This window comes from Carlito syrichta, unplaced genomic scaffold (genome assembly GCF_000164805.1).
Source record: "Carlito syrichta isolate Samal-C Ts95f unplaced genomic scaffold, Tarsius_syrichta-2.0.1 Scaffold307339, whole genome shotgun sequence".
Taxonomy (NCBI): Eukaryota; Metazoa; Chordata; class Mammalia; order Primates; family Tarsiidae; genus Carlito; species Carlito syrichta.
The window spans coordinates 296,332-316,741 of NW_007251435.1; the positions used below are offsets into that span (position 1 = coordinate 296,332).

At 36.3% G+C, this 20,410-nt stretch overlaps 1 protein-coding gene and 1 pseudogene across 2 annotated transcripts in view; both read left to right on the forward strand.

The window, feature by feature from the left end:
* LOC103266816 overlaps positions 1–2,304 on the forward strand; it is a 15,918-nt pseudogene extending 13,614 nt beyond the window's left edge.
* ACER3 (alkaline ceramidase 3) overlaps positions 1–20,410 on the forward strand; it is a 115,969-nt gene that overhangs the window by 28,796 nt on the left and 66,763 nt on the right. The window contains exons 3-4 of one of the 2 annotated variants that reach the window (XM_008064447.2): positions 4,689–4,741; positions 14,674–14,726. In XM_008064447.2, the coding sequence (XP_008062638.1) occupies positions 4,689–4,741; positions 14,674–14,726 (106 nt within the window). The remainder of the gene's footprint in view (positions 1–4,688; positions 4,742–14,673; positions 14,727–20,410) is intronic. The other variant, XM_021715745.1, reaches the window with a different exon arrangement.

Here is a 20,410-nt window from a genome sequence, read left to right on the forward strand (position 1 = left end):
GGGAGCAGCCACTGCACTCCAGTCTGGGTGACAGAGTGAGATTCCAACTCGAAAAACAAAACAAAACAAAACAAAAAAGACCCCTACCTGTCACCATATACAAAAGTCAACTCTAAATGAATCAAAGACCTAAACATAAAACCTCAAACTATAAGAACCTTAGAAAACACCGTAGATACCCTTATAGAAATAGGAACTGGCAACCAATTCCTGATCAAAACCCCAAGTTCCCATGCCATAAGAGATAAGATAGACAAGTGGGATCTCAGCAAACTGAAAAGCTTCTAGAAAGCCAAAGAAACCATCAAGAGAGCAGGGAGACAGCCCACAGACTGGAAAAAAATAGTTGTCAACTGTATATGGCAAAGACCTAACATCTAGGATCTACAAGTAACTCAAACTTGCCAAAAAGAAAAAAACAAAACAACCCCATTACAAAGTGGGCCAAAGGTATGACTAGACACTTCTCAAAAGAAGACATATGAGCAGCCAACAGATACATGAAAAAAATGCTCAGCCTCACTAGTTATCAAAGAAATGCAAATTAAAACCACACTGCAATACCACCTAACTCCAGTGAGGAAGTCCATCATCAATAACTCAAAAAATAGCAGACGCTGGAGAGGATGCCGGGAAAAGAGAACCCTTCTACACTGTTAGTATTTGAGTGTAAACTAGTACACCTCTGTGGAAAACAGTGTGGCAATTCCTAAAAGATCTGAAAATCGACCTTCAATATGACCCTGCAGTCCCCCTTCTGGGAATATACCTGGAGAAACTCAAATCTCTCTATGAAAAAGATACCTGCATACACATGTTTACTGCAGCATTATTTACAATAACAAAAACATGAAACCCACTGTGCTGCCCATCAGAAGAGTACTGGATTAAAAAAATGTTGTACATATATACAGTGGAATATTATGCAGCCATAAAGGACAAAATTAGGTACTTTACAGCAACTTGGATAGACTTAGAGTTTATAACACTGAGTGATCTATCACAGAAACCAAGAACTGAGTACCACATGTTCTCACTCATAAGTGGACCTTGAACAATTATCATAATACTATAAGAAAAAAATTAGCAATAGTGAGAAACTGCCGGGAAGGGGTGAGGGGAAAGGGATTGACAGTAGTGTTAAACTCCCAGGGAGGGGAGGCACACCTCATCAACAAGGGTACCTGCATAATGAACATTTGTATACATAACCCTGAATTACATACCCCATATCTTTAAAATAAAAAAGTTTTTTAAAGGCTACATATTGTATGGTTCCACTTATATGGGATGTCCAGAATAGGCAAATTATAGAGACAGAAAATAGACAAATGATTGCCTAGGTCTGGAGTAGTTGAGGGAAGGTAGAAGTGACTGCTGTGGATATGGGCTTTCTGTGGTGATGAAAATGTTCTAAACTTAGATTGAGGTGATGTTTACATAACTTTGAATACTAAAAACAGTTGAATGATATATTTTAAATGAATAAACTGTAGGGTATGTGAATTATTTCTCAACAAACCTGGTAAACAAAGTTAGCAGAAATTGGTGGTTTGCTTTAAAGGGGCAAAATATAAAATGCTGTATGGAAAAAGATGATACTGTTCTATTAAATGTCCATACATTCTAAATGAATAGAAATATTAGTTGCAGCAGAGTAATTTTTAAAAGAAAGAAAAATAGCAAAATAAAATGGAAAGGTATACCTGGTGCTGCCCTCTCCTGAAAAAAATTTGAAACCCCAGAGTAGCCACCAGAATAGATTTTCCATCAGAGTACTTTTTCATGAGTTGCCCAGATTGTTGAAAGGAAATAAATTGTACCGCTCTCTATAAAGTTAGGCTTTTAATGGCTCTGTGAGCAAAGCCAAGTTAACAAAAAAATCAGACTTTTAATGCTGTATAATATAAAGCAAGAGAACATTTTGAAGAGGTTTGGTACCTTGGTTGCCGCCACTGTGCCAGTGAGTCACAGGGTAGCCAGCAGCTGCTACAGGCCAAGATGCCGGTGTGCAGAAGGTGTCTGAGCCTGGTAAGCCATGGAACCGGAGGCTGAAACATGCCAAAGCAGTAGCTTGGGCTGGAATCGAACACTACTACCTGCAGAGGGAGCAAGAGTTCAAGGCCAAGGAAGCCAGGGTTCTGGGATCCCATGGCAATGGCAGCTCTGAAGTAGAAGAGCCCCAGGAGATGACCATCCTCCAGACCTACTTCTGGCAGAACAGGGCAAAGTCCTAGACAACCCCTTGGTCTTTGTGTGTGACATACAGCCAGAAATCCATGGAACTACTGCATGAATGGATAGGGGAAGAAGGAGCGCCTTTTCCATGGATCAGCGTTTTAATGCCCTCATGGAATATGAGGCTTTAGCCAAGCTCAAGTTATAGTCCTGTGAACAGGCATTAGGTTATGTCTTTATATTACATAGTGGGTCTCTTCACTCTTTGGAGACCAGCAAATCTAGCTTCTTTGTACAGACTTAGAATTTGTCTAAAGATTTCACCTTTTTGCCTCATATTTCTTGAGGTACCCCCCATTCTTATTTAGTGAATATATGTTGTCCGTTTCCCCATGACTTTTGGCTCAAGCAACATGTATATCAATGTTGACCTTTTCTTAGAGCTAGGGGGAAAAACTCAATTATTTGAATAAAGAAAGGGATTAAATAACTTTTTTCTCCTAGCACTTTCTTGAAGGTCTGGAGCTTTATTTATGAAGAAGAAGTACATAGTTATTTGTAACCTGTATGAAGCAGTAGCCAGACTTCAAGTAGTCCTTTCCTGCTGATGGTTAGAACAGTGAATACTGGTATAATTGGGCTGCTTTGAACTTCTCTTAATTAAAATTACTAGATGATAGAATTCAAGAATGTGTTACATGTTATTACTTTGTATACCAATAACCATTTAAAAGTAAAGACCCTGTCATGGAAAAAAAAAACGTTTTGGTAAAAGCAGTCCTTGAGTGAGTCATGATGAAGTGGCCATTCTTCTTTTCAGGATGAATAATCATCCCATTTCATTTTTGTTTTATTTTATTTTTTACTTTAGAGCATATTGTATGACTTTAAATAACCTATAGGGTTTTTTTTTTCCTTACATTAAATAATTGATCCACCTTTGTACCTTCTGATTTCTCCTTTAGGAAAAAGATGCAAATCACCCCACCTCCTTATTTCTCTAGTGAGATGAGTGCAATAACTATTTTATTTCCCCCATCTCATTTTGTGGAGCAAATATAATAACAATGTATATAGTGATTTTTTTTAAAAAGTGTAACAAATAATCTGAAATTGTTCTTAAATTGAAACTCTATCATCACCCCTGCTTTCTCAGATTTCCTTCTTAAGTGTCCCTGCTCTGTGCTCTCATGGTACTCTCTTTGTATCTCCACGTCCTGGCATCTTCTGTTTATCTTACTGTCTCTTCCATTAGGCTGTGTGCTTCATTAAGACCAATGACTGGATGTTATTTTTGCACCTCAGCATCTATAGCTGAATTTGGCAAATAGGAGGTGCTCAGTGAATGCTGAACTAAACTTCATCAGAGAAGAGGCCCTATTAGATGTTATAGGGGCTGATATAACAGCCTTCCTTGGTTTGTTAATTTTTTAAGTTGAAGTATAGAATTATCAAAAATATATGTGCATACTGTAAAGTTTTATTTTTGTTAAGACATATAGTTGGGTCTACTATTTGACAATTATTTAATATAGAGCATGACCTTTAGAGACCCTGATTTGGATTCTAGTTAATCTTTTCTTGCATTAAAATTCAAACTTTTACTTATTTAGAGTCAGGGTCTTACTCTGTCACCCAGACTGAAGTGCAATTACACAATCATAGTTCACTGCAGCCTCCAATTCCTGGGCTCAAGCAATCCTCCTGCCTCATCCTCCCGAGGAGCTGGGACTACAGGCGCACAGCACCACACCCAGCTAATTTTTAAATTATTTTTGTAGAGATGGGAGTCTATTTATGTTGACCAGCCTGGAAAAATCAAATATTTTTAAAAACTCTAAAGTGAAAGCAATTTATTTAAAATGTGGGAACTTGGGAACAGCTTGAGACATAAACACAGAATCGCTTTTGATTTTTACTATTTTTCTCAATCTTTAACAGATATCTCAACCAAATCTAATTCAACAGCAATTTTAAAATTTTGAATTAGCAATTTTGTCTCGCTTCTACTGAATCTGTTTTAAACATTATAAAGTTCTTGGAGAAACAACTGTTCTCTTTTTGCAGCTATATTTTTGATAACCAAATGCAATTGCCTTAACAGGTTTGGGAACAAACATAACTGACTGTTCTTAATAAACGTATAACTCAGTTGTCTGGATCAGAAGTGTAAGGGAGTAGCTAAAGAGTAACTAACCAGCTATGAGCCCCTTAAAATTTATCCTGAGCATCAGGTCATATATTTTATAGAAATAATGGACTATTGTTAGTCTAGTAAGTCACTTAGTGGAGGGAATTTAAGAGAATGTGTATTATACTTGCTTTCTTTCATAAAATCTCAGCAGTTGTAGAGTATACTCAGAGTCAACTATCTTGCCAAAAGATTGTATAAACTTTGTTTTCCTTAAGACTCGGTGCTTTGAAATATCTTACTGCCATCTCAGGGCACGCCGGCTACTGCTAAAGAATTTCATGCTAACAGTTTTTTCATTTGTTTGTTTTAATTGCAGTGGTAGGAATGGGATCCTGGTGCTTCCACATGACTCTGAAATATGAAATGCAGGTTAGTAATGGCAAAAGTGGCAGAATGCTTATTTCTCTTAATTCAGAACTACTTCACATTTGAGAAGAGAGAACCAAGAAAACTAAAGGAGGGTTAAAAGATGGGATTTGTAATTGCTGGAGTTTTTTACTTCAGGTCAAAGGATCCAAGCTGACTAAGCGAAGTAAAGACTCACACTGGTGAGTTGTTCATAAAGAAAACAAGTGAAAACTCGGTCGGATTTTTTGACCACCTCTGTGCAGACAGATACAAGTTTAGAACAGCATTAGAGTCAAGTCACAAGAGACATCTTGAAAAGACGTCATCACTTCACCAGAACAATATACTCTTAGAGATCTGCATTGTTTCATGTCTCTATGGCACCCATTTGAAGGGCCCAGTCCCTCTAGCTAGCAAGATTTTAGAGCTATGCAAGGACTTTTAGTCCATATCCTTGCCCTAAGGAGACCATATGTCTAGTCCTCAATCTTCTGCCCTCTTGGTTCCCTTCACTAACCCAGAAACTTCTAGAATAGCACTGTTCAGTAGAAAGAAAATGTGATTTAAATTTAAGTTTATAAGCCAGGCTTGGTGGCTCAGCCTGTAATCCCCTGCTTTGGGAGGCTGAGGTAAGTGGATTGCCTGAGCCCGCAGGTTCGAGACCCGCCTGGACAACTTGGCGAGACCTCATCTCTGCAATAAATCAAAAATTAGCCGAATGTGGTAGCGCACACCAGTAGTTCCAGCTTCTTGGAAGGCTGAGGCAGAAGGATCACTGGAGCCCAGCAGGTCAAGGCTGCGGTGGCCGGGAGCGGCCACTGCACTCCAGTATGGGTGACAGAATGAGACTCCAACTCAAAAAAAAAAAAAAATTTAAGTTTATATTTAAATCTATAATTTAAAATGTTCTAGTAGCCACACTGAAAAAAAAAGAAATGGGCAAAATTAACTTAATATATTTTATTTACTCAGTATATATGAAATATTACTTCAGTATATAATCAGTATGGTAATTTATTAATAAAGTAGTTTACATTCTTAAATCTGGCGTATGTCTTACACCTGCAGTATACTAAAGTTCACATTCGACTTTTTAAAAGTGCTTACAGCTGGGCACGGTGGCTCAAGCCTATAATCCCAGCCCTTTGGGAGGCCAAAGAGAGAGGATTGCCTGAGCTTGCAGGTTCAAGACCAGCCTGGGCAACATGGTGAGACCTTGTCTCTATAATAAATCAAAAAATTAGCCAGGCGTTGTAGTGCGCACCTGTAGTTCCAACTCCTTGGAATGCTGAGGCAGAAAGATTGCCTGAGCCCAGCAAGTCGAGGCTGTGGTGGCCTTGAGCATGCCCCTCTACTCTAGCATGGGTGACAGAGTGAGAATCCAACTTAAAAAAAAAATTAAAAATTAAAAAAAAAAAAGTACTCAGTAGCCACATTGGAGTGGTCTGTATGGAGAGTTAAATCCTGTGTGACTTACAGGATAGCCACATGAGGTGTACTACACACAACATTGATACCTGGGTCGTAAGGACAGTGTCCACAAAGGCAGATGGTCCAGTGTAGGGTGTCAGAGCCTAATCTGGAGTGAGGCTGGTGCCTTCATGTCAGGGAAACCAGGATAGGGTGTTAGAAACCAGGGTAAAAAGGGTATCCATGCCAGAGGGACCAGCTCAGAGCAGAATAAGGAGGATGTCCCACAGGCAGGCAGACTGTTGGTGTATGGTTGGAATCTGAGTGGGATGGGGAGAGTGCCACTTAGTATGGACATCTTTGTACTGGGTTTTTGGGTACCCTGGCAGAGTGAGGATGACTTCTACATGGTAGGGTGGCCCAATACAGAATATGGGAGCACGGACAGAGTGAAGGGAAATCTACATGGGAGTTCAGCAGCAGCCCAGCACAAGGTGTTAGAGCCTGAGTGGCGTCAGGAAGGTTTTGCTTGGGAGAAGGAGGGGTGGCAATAATGGAATCCTCGTTACATTTGGGGAGTTAAATAAATCTATTAAGGATAATGGGAACCAAATTTACTATTAGAGAAGAGTCGCAGATATGGAAAAGATAAAACTAGAATGAACTCTGTAGTGATGAATTGAGATTGAGAGTTGCAGTGCATACTTTTATTTTCAATACATGTATGTATATATAATAGAAATAAATATAGATGTGAAAATAAGTAATATGCATATGTATGTATTTCATATATTTGTGTATACATTCTTACATATTTTTATTTTTTATTTCTTTTTTTATAGCTTTAGGGGGTGCAAATGATTTTTGGTTACATGGATGCATTGTATAGTGGTGAAGAGGTCTGGGCTTTGTTACCACCACCCCATCTGTGCATAATGTACCCAATAGGTGATTTTTGATCCCTCACCCCTTCCCGTCCTCCCCCTCTGAGTCTTCAATGTCCATTCCATATGCCTTTGCAAATCCTTAGTTTAGCTTACACTTGTAAGTGATAATATGTGGTATTTAGTTTTCCATTCTTGAGTTACTTCACTTAGGATGATGGCCTCCAATCCCATCCACCTTGCTGCAAAAGACATTATTCCATGGAGTGTGTGTGTGTGTGTGTGTGTGTGTGTGTGTGTGTGTGTGTTTGTTTATACACACTTCACATTTTCATTATCCACTGATCAGTCGATGGGCATTTAGGTTGATTCCACATCTTTGCAATTGTGAATTGTACTGCAATAAACATGTAAGTGCAGTTGTCTTTTTTGTATGACATTTCTTCCTCTGGGCAGATACCAAGTGGTGGTATTGGTGGGTTGATTGGTAGGGGTAGTTCTACTTTTATTTCCTTGAGAAATTTTCATACCGATTTCCATAGAGGTTATACTAATTTACAGTCTCACCAACAGTGTATAAACATTTCCTTTTCACTGCATTGGTGACAGCATCTTTTTTTTTTTTTTTTTTAATAATAGCTATTCTGACTGGTGTACGGTGGTATCTCACTGTGGTTTTAACTTGCATTTCACAGATGATGAGTGATGTTAAGCATTTTTTTGTGAGTTAGTTGGCCATTTATATATCTTCTTTTGAGAGATGGCTGTTCATGTCGTTTGTTCACTTTATAATGAGGTTATTTGCTTTTTTATTTTTGGTTTGTTTGAGTTGTTTCTGGATATTAGACTAGATTCTGGGTATTAGTCTTTGTTGCATGTATAGTTTGCAGATATCTTCCCCCATTCTGTAGGTTGCCTGTTTACTCTGTTGATTATTTCTTTTGCTGTGCAGAAGTTTTTTTTTGTTTAATTAAGTCCTACTTATTTTTGTTTTTGTTGCATTTGCTTTTGGGGCCTTAACCATACATTCTTTGCCTCGGCCAATGTTCAGAAGAATTTTTCCTCGATTTTCATGTAGGATTTTTATGTTTTCAGGTCTGACATTTAAGTCTTTAATCCAGCTTGAATTAATATTTCTATATGGGAAGAGTCGGGGATCAAGTTTCATTTTTCTGCATGTAGCTGTCCAATTTTCCCAGCACCACTTATTAAATAGAATGTCCTATCCCCAGTGTATGTTTTGTCTCCTTTGTCAAAGATCAATTGGTTGTAGTTATTTGGGTTTATTTTTAGATTCTCTATTCTGTTCCATTGGTCCATGTATCTTCTCTTCTACCAGAGCCATGCTGTTTTGGTTACTTTGTAGCATAATTTGAAGTCAAATAATGTGATTCCTTCAGCTTTTTTCTTTCTGCTTTGGATTTCTTTGGCTATTCTCTTTTTGGTTCTGTGTAAATTTTAAGGCTTTTTTTTCTACTTATGTGAAAAATGACATTGGTAGTTTGATAGGGGTTACATTTAATTTGTAGGTTATTTGGGGTAATATGTTCATTTCTTTTTTTTTTTTTTTTTGAGTTGGAGTCTCACTCTGTCGCCCAGGCTGAAGTGCAGTGGCATGCTCACGGCCCCCCCAGTGTTGACCTACTGGGGTCTGGAGATCCTTCCGCCTCAGCCTTCCAAGTAGCCAGAACTACAGGCGTGTGCTACCACATCTGGCTAACTTTTTATTTATTGTAGAGATGGGGTCTCGCCAAGTTGCCCGGGCTGGTCTTAAACCCACAGGCTCAGGCAGTCCACTTGCCTCGGCCTCCCAAAGTGCTGGAATTACAGGCAGAGCCACTGAGACCAGTCGGTAATATGGTCATTTTAACAATGTTGATTCTTCTAATCCATGAATATAAGATATTTTTTCATATGTTTGTGTCCTTTGTAATTTCTTTCATCAATGTTTTGTAGTTCTTCTTGTAGAGCTCTTTCACCTTCTTGGTTAAATATATTCCTCAGTATCTTAGTTTCTTGGCAACTATTAAGAATGGAATTGGGTTTTTTAATTGATTCTCACATTTTTGATCACTACTGGTATATACCAGTACTACTGATTTGTGTGTGTTGATTTTGTGTTCAGAAACTTTACTGAATTCATTTGTCAAGTTCAGGAGTCTTTTGAAGGAGTCTTCAGGATTATCTATATGTAAAATTGTGTCATTGGCATACAGGGATAGTTTGATTTCTTCTTTTACAAGTTGGATAACTTTTATTTCTTACTCTTGCCTGATTGCTCTGGCCAGGACTTCCAATACTATGTGAATATGAGTAGTGAAAGTGGGCGTCTTTGCTTTGTTCTAGTTCTGAGGAGGAATGCTATCAACTTTTCCCCTTTCAGGATGATGTTGGCTGTGGGTTTATTGTATATGGCTTTTATTGCTTTGAGGAACGTTTCTTCTATGCCTATTTTGCTGAGTGCTTTTTATCATGAAGGGAAGCTGAATTTTATCAAATGCTTTTGCTATGTATTAAAATAATCATGATTTTTTTTGTTTTTAATTATGTGGTGGATCACATTAATTGATTTGTGTGTGTTGAACCATTCTTACATCCCTGGAATAAAACCCACTTGATCATGTTTTTTGTTTTTTTTTTTAACGTGTTGTCAGATTTGGTTTACTAGTATTTTGTTGAGGATTTTTACATCTATTCTCATCAGGGATATTGGTCTGTAGTTTTCTTTTTTTTGTTGTGACTTTTCCTGGCTTTAATATTAGGGTGACACTGGCTTCATAGAATGAGTTAGGGAGAATTCTCTCCTTTTTAATCTGTGAAATAGCATTAGTAGAACTGGTACCAACTCTTCTTTGCTGAGTCCATCAGGTCCCAGACTTTTTTTCATGGAGAGACTTTTAATTGCTGATTCTGTCTTACACCTCATTGGTCTGTTCAGAATTTCTATTTTTTCCTGACTCAAGGTTGGAGAGTTGAATTTTCCAGGAATTTATCCATTTTCTCTGATTGTCTAGTTTCTTTGCATAGAGATGTTTGTAATAATCTCAGATAGTCTTTTGTATTTCTGTGGTATGTTTGTAATATCTTCATTTTCATTCTGATTGAGCTCATTTGTATCTTCTATCTTCTTAACGACTTTAGCTAATAGTCTATCAATTTTACCTTTTCAAAAAATCAACTTTTTATTTCATTGATCCTTTGTAAATTTTTTTTTTCAGTTTCATTTAGTTCTGCTGTGTTCTTTGTTATGTCTGTTCTTCTGCCACCTTCTGGTTTAGTTTATTCCAGTTTTTCTGGCTCCTTGCAGTGTGACATTTGGTTGTCAATATGTGATTGTTCAGTCTTTTTAATGTACACTTTAAGTGTTGTAAATTTTCCTCTTAGCATAGTTTTGGCCATGTCCCAGAGATTTTGATAATTTGTTTCATTACTGTCACTTATTTCAAGGAAGTTTTAAATTTCCATCTTTGTTTCATTGTTGACCCAAGAATCATTCAGGAGCAGATTGTTTAATTTCCATGTATTTGTTTGACTTTGAGAGTTCTTCTTGGGGAGTTAATTTCTAGTTTTATTCCGTGTGGTCTAAGAAAGTGTTTGATATGATTTTGATTTTTTTGAACTTATTGTACCTTATTTTGTGGCCTATCGTATGGTCTGTCTTGGGGATTATTCCATGTCTGATGATAAAAATGAATATTCTGGAGTTTGGGAACGGAATGTTCTGTAGATGGCTGTTGGGTCCATTTGATGTAGGGTTTGGTTTAAATCCAGTGTTTCTTTGTTGACTTTCTTCCTTGATGATCTGTCTAATGCTGTCAGTAGATTGTTGAAGTCTCCTGCTATTGTTATATTGCTATCTCTTTTCTTAGGTCTGTAGAATTTGTTCTTTATTATAAAGCTGGGACCTCTGGTGTTAGGTGCTTATATATTTTTTGTAATTGTTATATCTTCTAGTTGGACTGATTATTATATAATAACCTTTGTGGAGTTTTTTTATCACTGGTGCTAATTTAAAATCTGTTGTATCTGGTATGAGAATGACTACTTCTGCTTATTTTTGGTTTCTGTTTATGTGGAATATTTTTTCCACCCCTTTTCCTTGAGTGTGTAGGAGTCTTCATATGTTAAGTGACTCTCTTGAAGGCAGCCGATACTCGTAGTTTTTAAAATCCATTTTGCCAATGTGTATCTTTTAAGTGAGACACTGAGACCATTTATGATGATATATGTAGTACTGTCCTAGTCATTATGTTGATTGTTACCTGGTTGGTGTTTTTTGTTTGTTTGTTTTTTTCTCTCTCTCTACTGTGTTGGTGTTCTGTATGTCTTTGGGCTTTATAATTTCCAAGGTTTTTCTATTGGTGTATTTCAACCTTTTGTTTCAATATTTAGAACTCCTTTGAGTATTTTTTGTAGAGCCAGCCTAGTGGTGACAAATTCCCTCAGCATTAACTTGTCTAAGAAAGACTTTATTTGTCCTTCATTAATGAGACTTTTGCAGGATACAAAATCCTGCTGACAGTTATTCTGTTTGAGGAGATTGAAGATGCAGCCCCATCCCTTCTGGTTTGTAGGAAACATTTGCTGGGAAGTCTGCTGTAAGTTGAATAGGTTTGCCTTTGTAAGTTATTTGATACTTTTGTTTCACTGCTCTTAGAATAATTTCCTTCACATTTACTTTGCATAACCTGATGACTTTATGGCTTGGAAATGACAATTTTTTCAGGAGCTTTCTGGGTATCTTGTATATAGATGCTTAAATCTCTGGCAAGACCAGAGAAGTTTTCCTCAGTGTTAATTTACTGATTTTCTTGGTAATATTGTGGATATAAACGTGAATATCCTTTTTAGGTATAATTTATATACAAGTCAGAGGCTTTATGTATGTTCAAAAAAATTGTGGAGCCATTACTATTATCTAATTCCAGAACATTTTCATCACCCCTTAGAGAAAACCTATGACCGTTAGCAGTCATTCCCTCCCTCTAATCCCTGACAACCACTAATCTACTCTTTGCTGTATGGATTTTCCCATTCTGGGCATTTCATATAAATGGAATCATATAATGTGTGGCCTTTTGTATCTGCTTGTTTGACTTAACATGTTTTCATAGTTCATCCATGTTGTAGCATGAGATACTCATTTTTCAGCTGAATAATATTTCATTATCTGGATATACTACATTTTGTTTATCCATTTATCAATTAACAGACGTTTGGGTTGTTTTTACTTTTTAAGTATTATGAATAATGCTGCTGTAACATTTGTATGCAAGTTTTTTTGTGGTAAGGAGGTTTAAAATTTTCCCCTATTAGTTTTGGTAATTTGAGTCTATAAAACAAACTGATGATAGACTAACAAGAAAAAAGGACATCCAAATTTTATTAACATATATTTGGACATGGGAGTCATACAAAATCTCAAAAATCAAAGAAGTGGCCATAGATTTGACACTTTGATACCATCTTGAGGTTACAAAAAGAATAAGGGCTTGGTGCTTAAAAACAGGTTATAGTGGCAAGACAGGGTTTGGAAGAGAGAGAAGGGGAAATGCTTAGCTAGCAAAGGCAATATTGTTGTGTAGATGAAACCTTACTGGTAGCAGCTCTCAGAAAGAATAGGTGGTAGGCTATGGTAAATATTCTGTCAGACCTTTAAAAGTACTAGATTACTAATCTTTCCTAGATCTAGTCAAGTAGGGAGGGGGGACTCAGGGGAAGCCTGTTTGTATCTGTTGTTTTTCACTTTATTTCCTTCCACACAGAAGATAGCTTTTCAGCTATTATTGTGTTTCTAGCTCTTCTAATAGTTGTCTTGAAATATATCAAAGAAATACATTTTAGGGTGAAGTATTTTTAATTTCCTTCAGTGTAGATGTATGTTTTCAGTTTTCTTGGACATATACTGAGGAGTAAAATTGCTGAGTCACATGGTAACTCTGTGCTTAACCTTTTGAGGCACTGCCAGACTGTTTTTCAGTGTGGCTGCACCATTTACATTTACATTCTTGGCCACCTCTTCATATATTGCTAACACTTGTTATTGTTTTTCCTTTTGGTTGTCTTTTTTGAGTGGGTGTAAAGAGGTTTCTCACTGTGGCTTTGATTTGCATTTCCCTAATGACTAATGGTATTGAACATCTTTTCACATGCTTATTGGACATTTGTATATCTTCTTATGGAAATGTCTGTTCATATCATTTGTCAATTTTCAAAATTGGTTTGTGTTTTTATTAATGAGTTGTAAGAGTTGTTTATGTATTCTGGATACAGATATATGATTTGCAAATATTTTCTTTTATGAGTTGTCTTTTTACTTTCTTAATAGTGCCCTTTGAAGCAAAAAAAAAAAAAAAAAAAAGGTTTTTAGTTCTGCTAAAATACATTTTATCTGTTTTTTCTTTGGTTGCTTGTGGTTTTGGTCTCATAGCTAAGAAACAGTTGCCTAATCCGAGGTCATGAGGATTTATACCCATGTTTATCTCCTAAGAGTTATATAGTTTAGCTCTTACATTTAAGTCTTTGGTTCATTTTTAGTTAATTTTGTATGTGGAATGAGGTAGGGGTCTTGCTTCATTCTTCAGCACGTTGATATCCAGTTGTCCCAGAGCCATTTGTTGAAAAGGATGTTCTTTCCTTATTAAATTGTCTTAGCACCCTTGTTGAAAAATCAGCTGATCATAAATGTGTGAATTTCTTTATCAGCTCTCAATTCTATTGCATTGACTTATATGTCCGTTCTTATGCTGTTACCACACAGCCTTGATTACTATAGATTTTTAGTAAGATTTGAAATTGAGAAGTATGTGTCCTCCAAGTTTGTTGTTCTTTTTTGAGATTGTTTTAGCCACTCTGGGGCCCTTGCATTTTCATATGAATTTTAGGATCAACTTGTCCATTTCTGCAAAAAGGTAGCTGGAACTTTGAAGAGATTGTGTTGAATCCATAGATCACTTTGGGGAATATTAACATCTTAATATTATGTCTTCCAATCCATGAATGTGGAATTTTTTTTTGTTTATTTAAGTCTTTAATTTGTTCAATATTGTTTTATGGCTTTCATGTGCAAGACTTCTTTTATTAAATTTTTTCCTAAGTATTTTATTATTTTGAAGCTATTTTCAAAGGAATTGTTTTCTTAATTTCATTTTCAGATTTCTCATGTCTAATATATAGAAATACCAGTGATTTTTACATTTTGATCTTGTGTCCTTGTATTCAACTTATTTTATCATTAGCTCTTAACACATTGCTTGGTAGTAGACATTTAAGATGCTATATAGGAAGATGGGAAATGGAAAATGCTGTTAGGACCTATAGACTTGTAGATGATGGCCATAAATCTTTCCTGGAGGTGTGATATCATAGTTTGTGGGAGTGAATAATATGAGCAGCACGATTACAAGACTGCCCTCCGAGAACAGTGAGTCAGACATTCTACTTAAGTGTGCACATTAGGACAGATGGATGGGCAACCTTATTTATTCAAAAACAATAAACTTCACAAACTCAGAGTAAATTAGATGATAAATTTATAGAAGACTTAAGTAAAAGAAATTAAATGAGATGAAAATCCGAATATTCTGATGTTTTATTTTAATCTGTATAATAATTGCAGCTGTATGATATTCAAACCTGTTATATCTTTGTTTCCTATAGCTATTGGATGAACTCCCAATGATTTACAGCTGTTGCATATTTGTGTATTGCATGTAAGTACTTACTTTTAAAGTTGTTTGATATATATGCCTCATAGTGAATTAATATAACTAACCCAGTTATAGCACTAGGAGATTGTAATAATATAGAAGACTGTAAATTTTACAATATCAATCAATGTAGGGTATAATTTCTGGGAAGTTATGATTATGTTAGTTAACTTGTGTGATTTCAAAACCCTGTAGCCAGTTTAGATGGAATCTTAATTTGACTTAAGTTGCATAATTTGCCTTTCCTTGAGTGAAGAATGTGTACAAATTTAGATAAAGATTTTCTATATTATGCAATAAAAGTTTTTAGGTAAAGTTTCTCTATGCTATCATATAGTTTTTTTAAAAGAAACTTATTGTAAAATGAGGTACATTTCTAGTTATATAGTGATTGTGTCATTTTAGTCTATTCTTTGCTTTGAAGTTATCTTTTCAATCGATATTTTCTTTCTTTAAATTCTTAATAATTTACCAGAATACACTATTTACTTTGCATGAGCTTTCTTCCTACTTCCTAGAATACCTTTCTCCCCCAGCCCATTGTAAATTAGACTAAATGCTATCAAGAAAAATGCTTATTTTGATTGAATATTTACAAATGTGGAAGTGAACAATAAAATGATTTACAACCCATTACCAACCCAAAGTTCCCTTCTGTTTCTGTCATATTCTGTTTACTTCATTATCAAGTTATCAATTTGCATTTCCTGAGTGTTAGGGAAGAAATCAGCCTTGAAAGATTAATGCGATTATGATAATAACATCTTTAAGCACTAATATTTATCTACTTTGTACTGTGCTGGGCAATAGCCTGTGCCATCTCTAATTCTCAACAACTATGCAAGATAAATGTGTATTGTCCCCATTTTATAGACAAGAAAGTGAAGCACAGAGAGATTTAGTGCCTTGTCTAAAAACATAAACAGAACTTGATTTAAAAGCCAGGTTATGTTCCAGTAAACAATCTCTAAGGAACACTAAAATATCCCTGGAAGTGCATTTATGAAAGAAAAAAATTACAGTAGTCAGAATTTCTCTCAAGAAGAGATTGGAAGAATGTCTTAATAGGCTGTGTGAGTATGTGGTGGAAGTATAGATGTGGGACCCATTCTGTAGGGCTTGATCATATAATGACAGACAATCATTAAATGTGACTTCTAAGGAGAGTAGGTGAGGTTAGCTACAGGTTTTTTGTTTTGCTGAGTTAGGGTATACGAGTTTGGGCTTGAGCTAAATTGCTGGGATCATTGGAGGAAAGTCTCCTATACATCACCCTGAAGCATTCAGTCTCTCTAAATTTGGATAAGTATGTAAAGAACATGTGTTTGGAGAGGCAACACATTGTTAGATTGTGTAGGAACCTACATGCCCAGGTCAGGTCCTAGTTAACAAGGCTTTTAAGTGGTAAAGCCACAATTTGAACTAGTTTATATCTGACTTCTACATCATGACACTTCTCCCAAAAGTTAATAGTAAACACTGAAGTAATTGAAAGGGTTGTTTTTTTTCTTCTATTTTTGGTGTGCTGTACAAACAATACTACTGTTGCCTCTTAATCTTTACTAAGACTGATTTTTATCCAGAAGCAATAAAAGGAAGAATAACCATTTAGCGTCTAAGATGCATATGGCATCAAGCCCTATTTCAAAGAAATGTAGAACATTGTAAGAAGATGTAGATCATTGATCAGCAAGCTTTTTCTATAAAGGGCCAGATAGTAAATGTTTTAGGCTTTGTGACTCTGGGGTCTCTGTTACAGCTCTCTAACTCTGCTATTGTAGCTCGGAAGCAGCCCTAGATAAATATAGACAAACGGGCATGACTGTGTTCCAGTAAAATTTCGTTTTTAAAAAACAAGCTCAGCTGAAAAGTTGACTCTCGAGCCACAGTTTGCCATTCCTAATCTAAAAAAGTACTTTCAGATGAACTTCTTTTAATAACATATTTTAAAAACGGTTTTGATATTTGCATATCTTTAGAAAATATTCTTGAGCTTGCAATTATGACCATATTGAAAAGAATCAAATAAACATTATGTAATGGGTTCAAAGAACTCAAGTATTACTGCTAGGGAACAGCAGACACTACTTAAAAGGTAAGGCTATTGCAGTTCAATTTTCAGCTCTGACACTAACTTTGGGAGACTGAGGCAGGCAGATTGCTTGAGCCAGGGTTTCAAGACCAGCCTGGGCAACATAGCGAGACCTCCTCTTTACAAAAATTAGTCAGGCATGGTGGCACACGCCTATAGTTCCAGCTACTCGAGATGCTGAGGTGGAAGGATCACCTGAGCCCAGGAGGTCAGGGCTGCAGTGAGCAGTGATCATAGTGATCATGCCACTGCACTCCAGTTTGAGTGAAAGATTAAGATCCTAATTTAAAAAAAAAATTTTTTTTTTAAAGTAAAAGACTTTTATCTATTAAAGACAATGTCCTTGGATTCTAATCTTTCTCAACAGTCTTCTGCGGTTCCTGCTTATGCTTATATTCTCTCATTCAGAAAGAAACTTTTGTAGTACACTTCAAGAAAGAAATGAAATAATTTTTAATCCATTTTACTGAGGTATCATTTACATGTAATAAAATGTACCCAGTGTAAGTATATAATTTGAAGAGTTTTGACAAAGGTATATTCCCATGTGCCCATTACCCTTATATCAAGAAAACGTCCATCACTTCAGAACATCCCTTTTTGCCCCATTGCAGTTAGTCCCAATCCCTACCTTTGACTCCAAGGCACCACTGATCTGCTTTCTATAATTATAGATTAGTTTGGTCTGCTCTTAAATCTTAGTTAAAAGGAATTTTGTTTCTTTTGTATCTGGCTTCTTTTGTCCAGTACAATATTTTTGAGATTGTTACATAGATCATTAGTAGTATTCCATTATTGGACATTATGCTTGTTGCCAGTTTGGGGCTATTATGAACAAAGGGACTGACTGTGACATCTGTTTATATGTCTCTATATGGATATGTGTTTTCATTTATGTTGGGTAAATATCTAGAGTTAGACTTGCTAGGCCATATGTTAAGTATACATGTTTTTTGTTGTTGTTGTTGTTGTTGTTTTTGAGTTGGAGTCTCACTCTGTCATCCAGACTGGAGTGCAGTGGCCGCTCCCGGCCACCGCAGCCTCGACCTGCTGGGCTCCAGCGATCCTTCCACCTCAGCCTTCCAAGTAGCTGGAACTACAGGCGCGCGCTACCACACCCAGCTAATTTTTGATTTATTGTAGAGATGAGGTCTCGCCAAGTTGCCCAGGCAACTCACGAACCCGCGGGGTCGAGCAGTCCACTCACCTCAGCCTCCCAAAGGTGTGGGATTACAGGCTGAGCCACCGAGCCCAGCTACATGTTTTATTTTATAGGAAACTGCGAAGTTGGTTTTCAGTTTGGTTCCACCTTATTATAGTTATATTGGCAATACATATATGAGAGTCCCATTTGTCCCATATCCTTGAAACACTTGAGATTGTCAGTCTTTAATGGTATTCATTCTAGTAAGTACACTTTCTCTGTGGTATTTAATTTGCATTTCCTTAAATACTAATGATAATGTGCATCTTTTCATATGCTGATTGCCCATTTTTATATCTTATGTTTGAAATGTCTGTTCAAATCTTTTGCCCATTTTTATAAACTAGGGTTTTTTCTTTTTTCTTTTCTTTTTTTTTTTGAGTTGGAGTCTCACTCTGTCGCTCAGACTGGAGTGCAGTGGCCACTCCCAGCCATCACAGCCTTGACCTGCTGGGCTCTGGCCATCCTTCCACCTCAACCATCCAAGTAGCTGGAACTACAGGCGTGCACTACCACGCCTGGCTAATTTTTTTTTTTTTTTTTTTTTTTTATTGTAGAGATGAGGTCTTACCAAGTTGCCCAGGTGGGTCTCGAACCCATGGACTCAGGCAATCCACTCACCTCAGCCTCCCAAAGCGTGGGATTACAGGCTGAGCCATCGAGCCCACGTTTTTTTCTTATTATAAGAATTCTTTATGTATTTTCATTCAAGTCCTGGGAGATACTTGTATATTAAATATTATTCCCAGTCTGTGAATTGTCTTTTCATTTTCTTTTCTTTCTTTCTTTCCATGTCTTTTGAAGAACTTAAGTTTTAAATTTTCATGAAATCCAACTTACTAAAAACATTTCATGAATGGTACTTTTTGTGACCAAAGAGTTTTTTGCCTTTCAAGGATCAAAAATATTTTCTGTTGGGGTTTTTTTTTTTCCTAGAAGTTTTATGACTTTAGGTTTTACATTTAGGTCCCTGATCCATTTTGAGTTAATTTTGAATAGGGTATAAGATAATAGTCAAAGATCATATTTTATTCTACTAGTATCTGGTTGATCCAAAACTGTCTTTGGAAAGACTATTCTTTTGGCATTTTTTCTCTTTTCTCTCCTCTTCTGTTCATCATTGTACATATCCTCATACTGTCTAGTTATTGTAGCTTTATTGTAAATCTTAAGTCAGAGTAAGTCCTCTAATTTTGTTCTTTTTCAATATAGCTTTGAAAATTCTAGGTCCTTTGCATTTCCACATAAATTTTAGAGTCAGCTTGTTGATTTCTACAAAAATGCCTGCCGAAAGATTGATTGCCAGTCCTTTGACTCTATAGACTAATTGAGGACAGTTGATATCTTAACAATATTAAGTCTTCTAAGCCATAAATATGATATATATGTAGGTTTTCTTTATGTAGATTTTCTTTACTTTCTCTACTTTCTCTCAGTGAAGTTTTGTGATTTTTCTGGGCATAGGTCTTTGTTAAATATAATCCTAGGATTTTCATAATTTATGATGCTATTTTAAATGATATTGCTTTTTAAAAACTTTATTTTCCAACTAGTATTTAGAAATACAAGTGGGTTTTGTATATTGACCTTTTATCCCATGACCTTGCTAACTTTGCTTGTTAGTTTTTTTGTTGATTCCTTAGGATAGTCTTTGAACATATCAAGTAGGTAAAGTAGTCTAGACCTCTAGTCATTTAAAAATCTGTCTTGCCTTCTGTTTGCTTGTATTTATGCTTATTCATTTGTGAAATAGCATAATGATACTAGGTTTTGTGAATACAAAGAGTCAAGGAGCTCATTGTTTAAAGAAGGGGACAGATAAGAAAGTGACTATATATAATAAAGTGAATTCTTCAGGCGTGGTGACTCACGCCTGTAGTCTCAACACTTTGGGAGGGCAAGGCGAGAGGATTGCCTGAACCCAGAGATTCCAGATCAGCTGGGCAACATGGTGAGGCCTCATCTCTACAATAAATCAAAAAATTAGTGGGCCATGGTGGTACATTCCTACAGTTCCAACTACTTGGAAGCCCAAGGTGAAAGGCTCTCCTGAGCTGTGAATGTACCACTGCACTCCAGCCTGGGCAACAGAATGAGATGCCGACTCAAAATAGATAGATAGATAGATAGATAGATAGATAGATAGATAGATAGATAGATAGATAGATGGATGGATAGGCAGACAGACAGACATACATACATACATACATACAGATAACCATGATAATAAATACAAGTCAGACCTCCTAAAGACCTTTGGTTTTTTAACAGATAATCTGCTTTGAGGACATCTGAAATGATAAGCAGAAATTTCTAAACCATTGATGGAATAAAAAGAGTAATTATAGCCAGGCTCAGTAGCTCAGCTTGTAATTCCACGCCTTTGGGAGG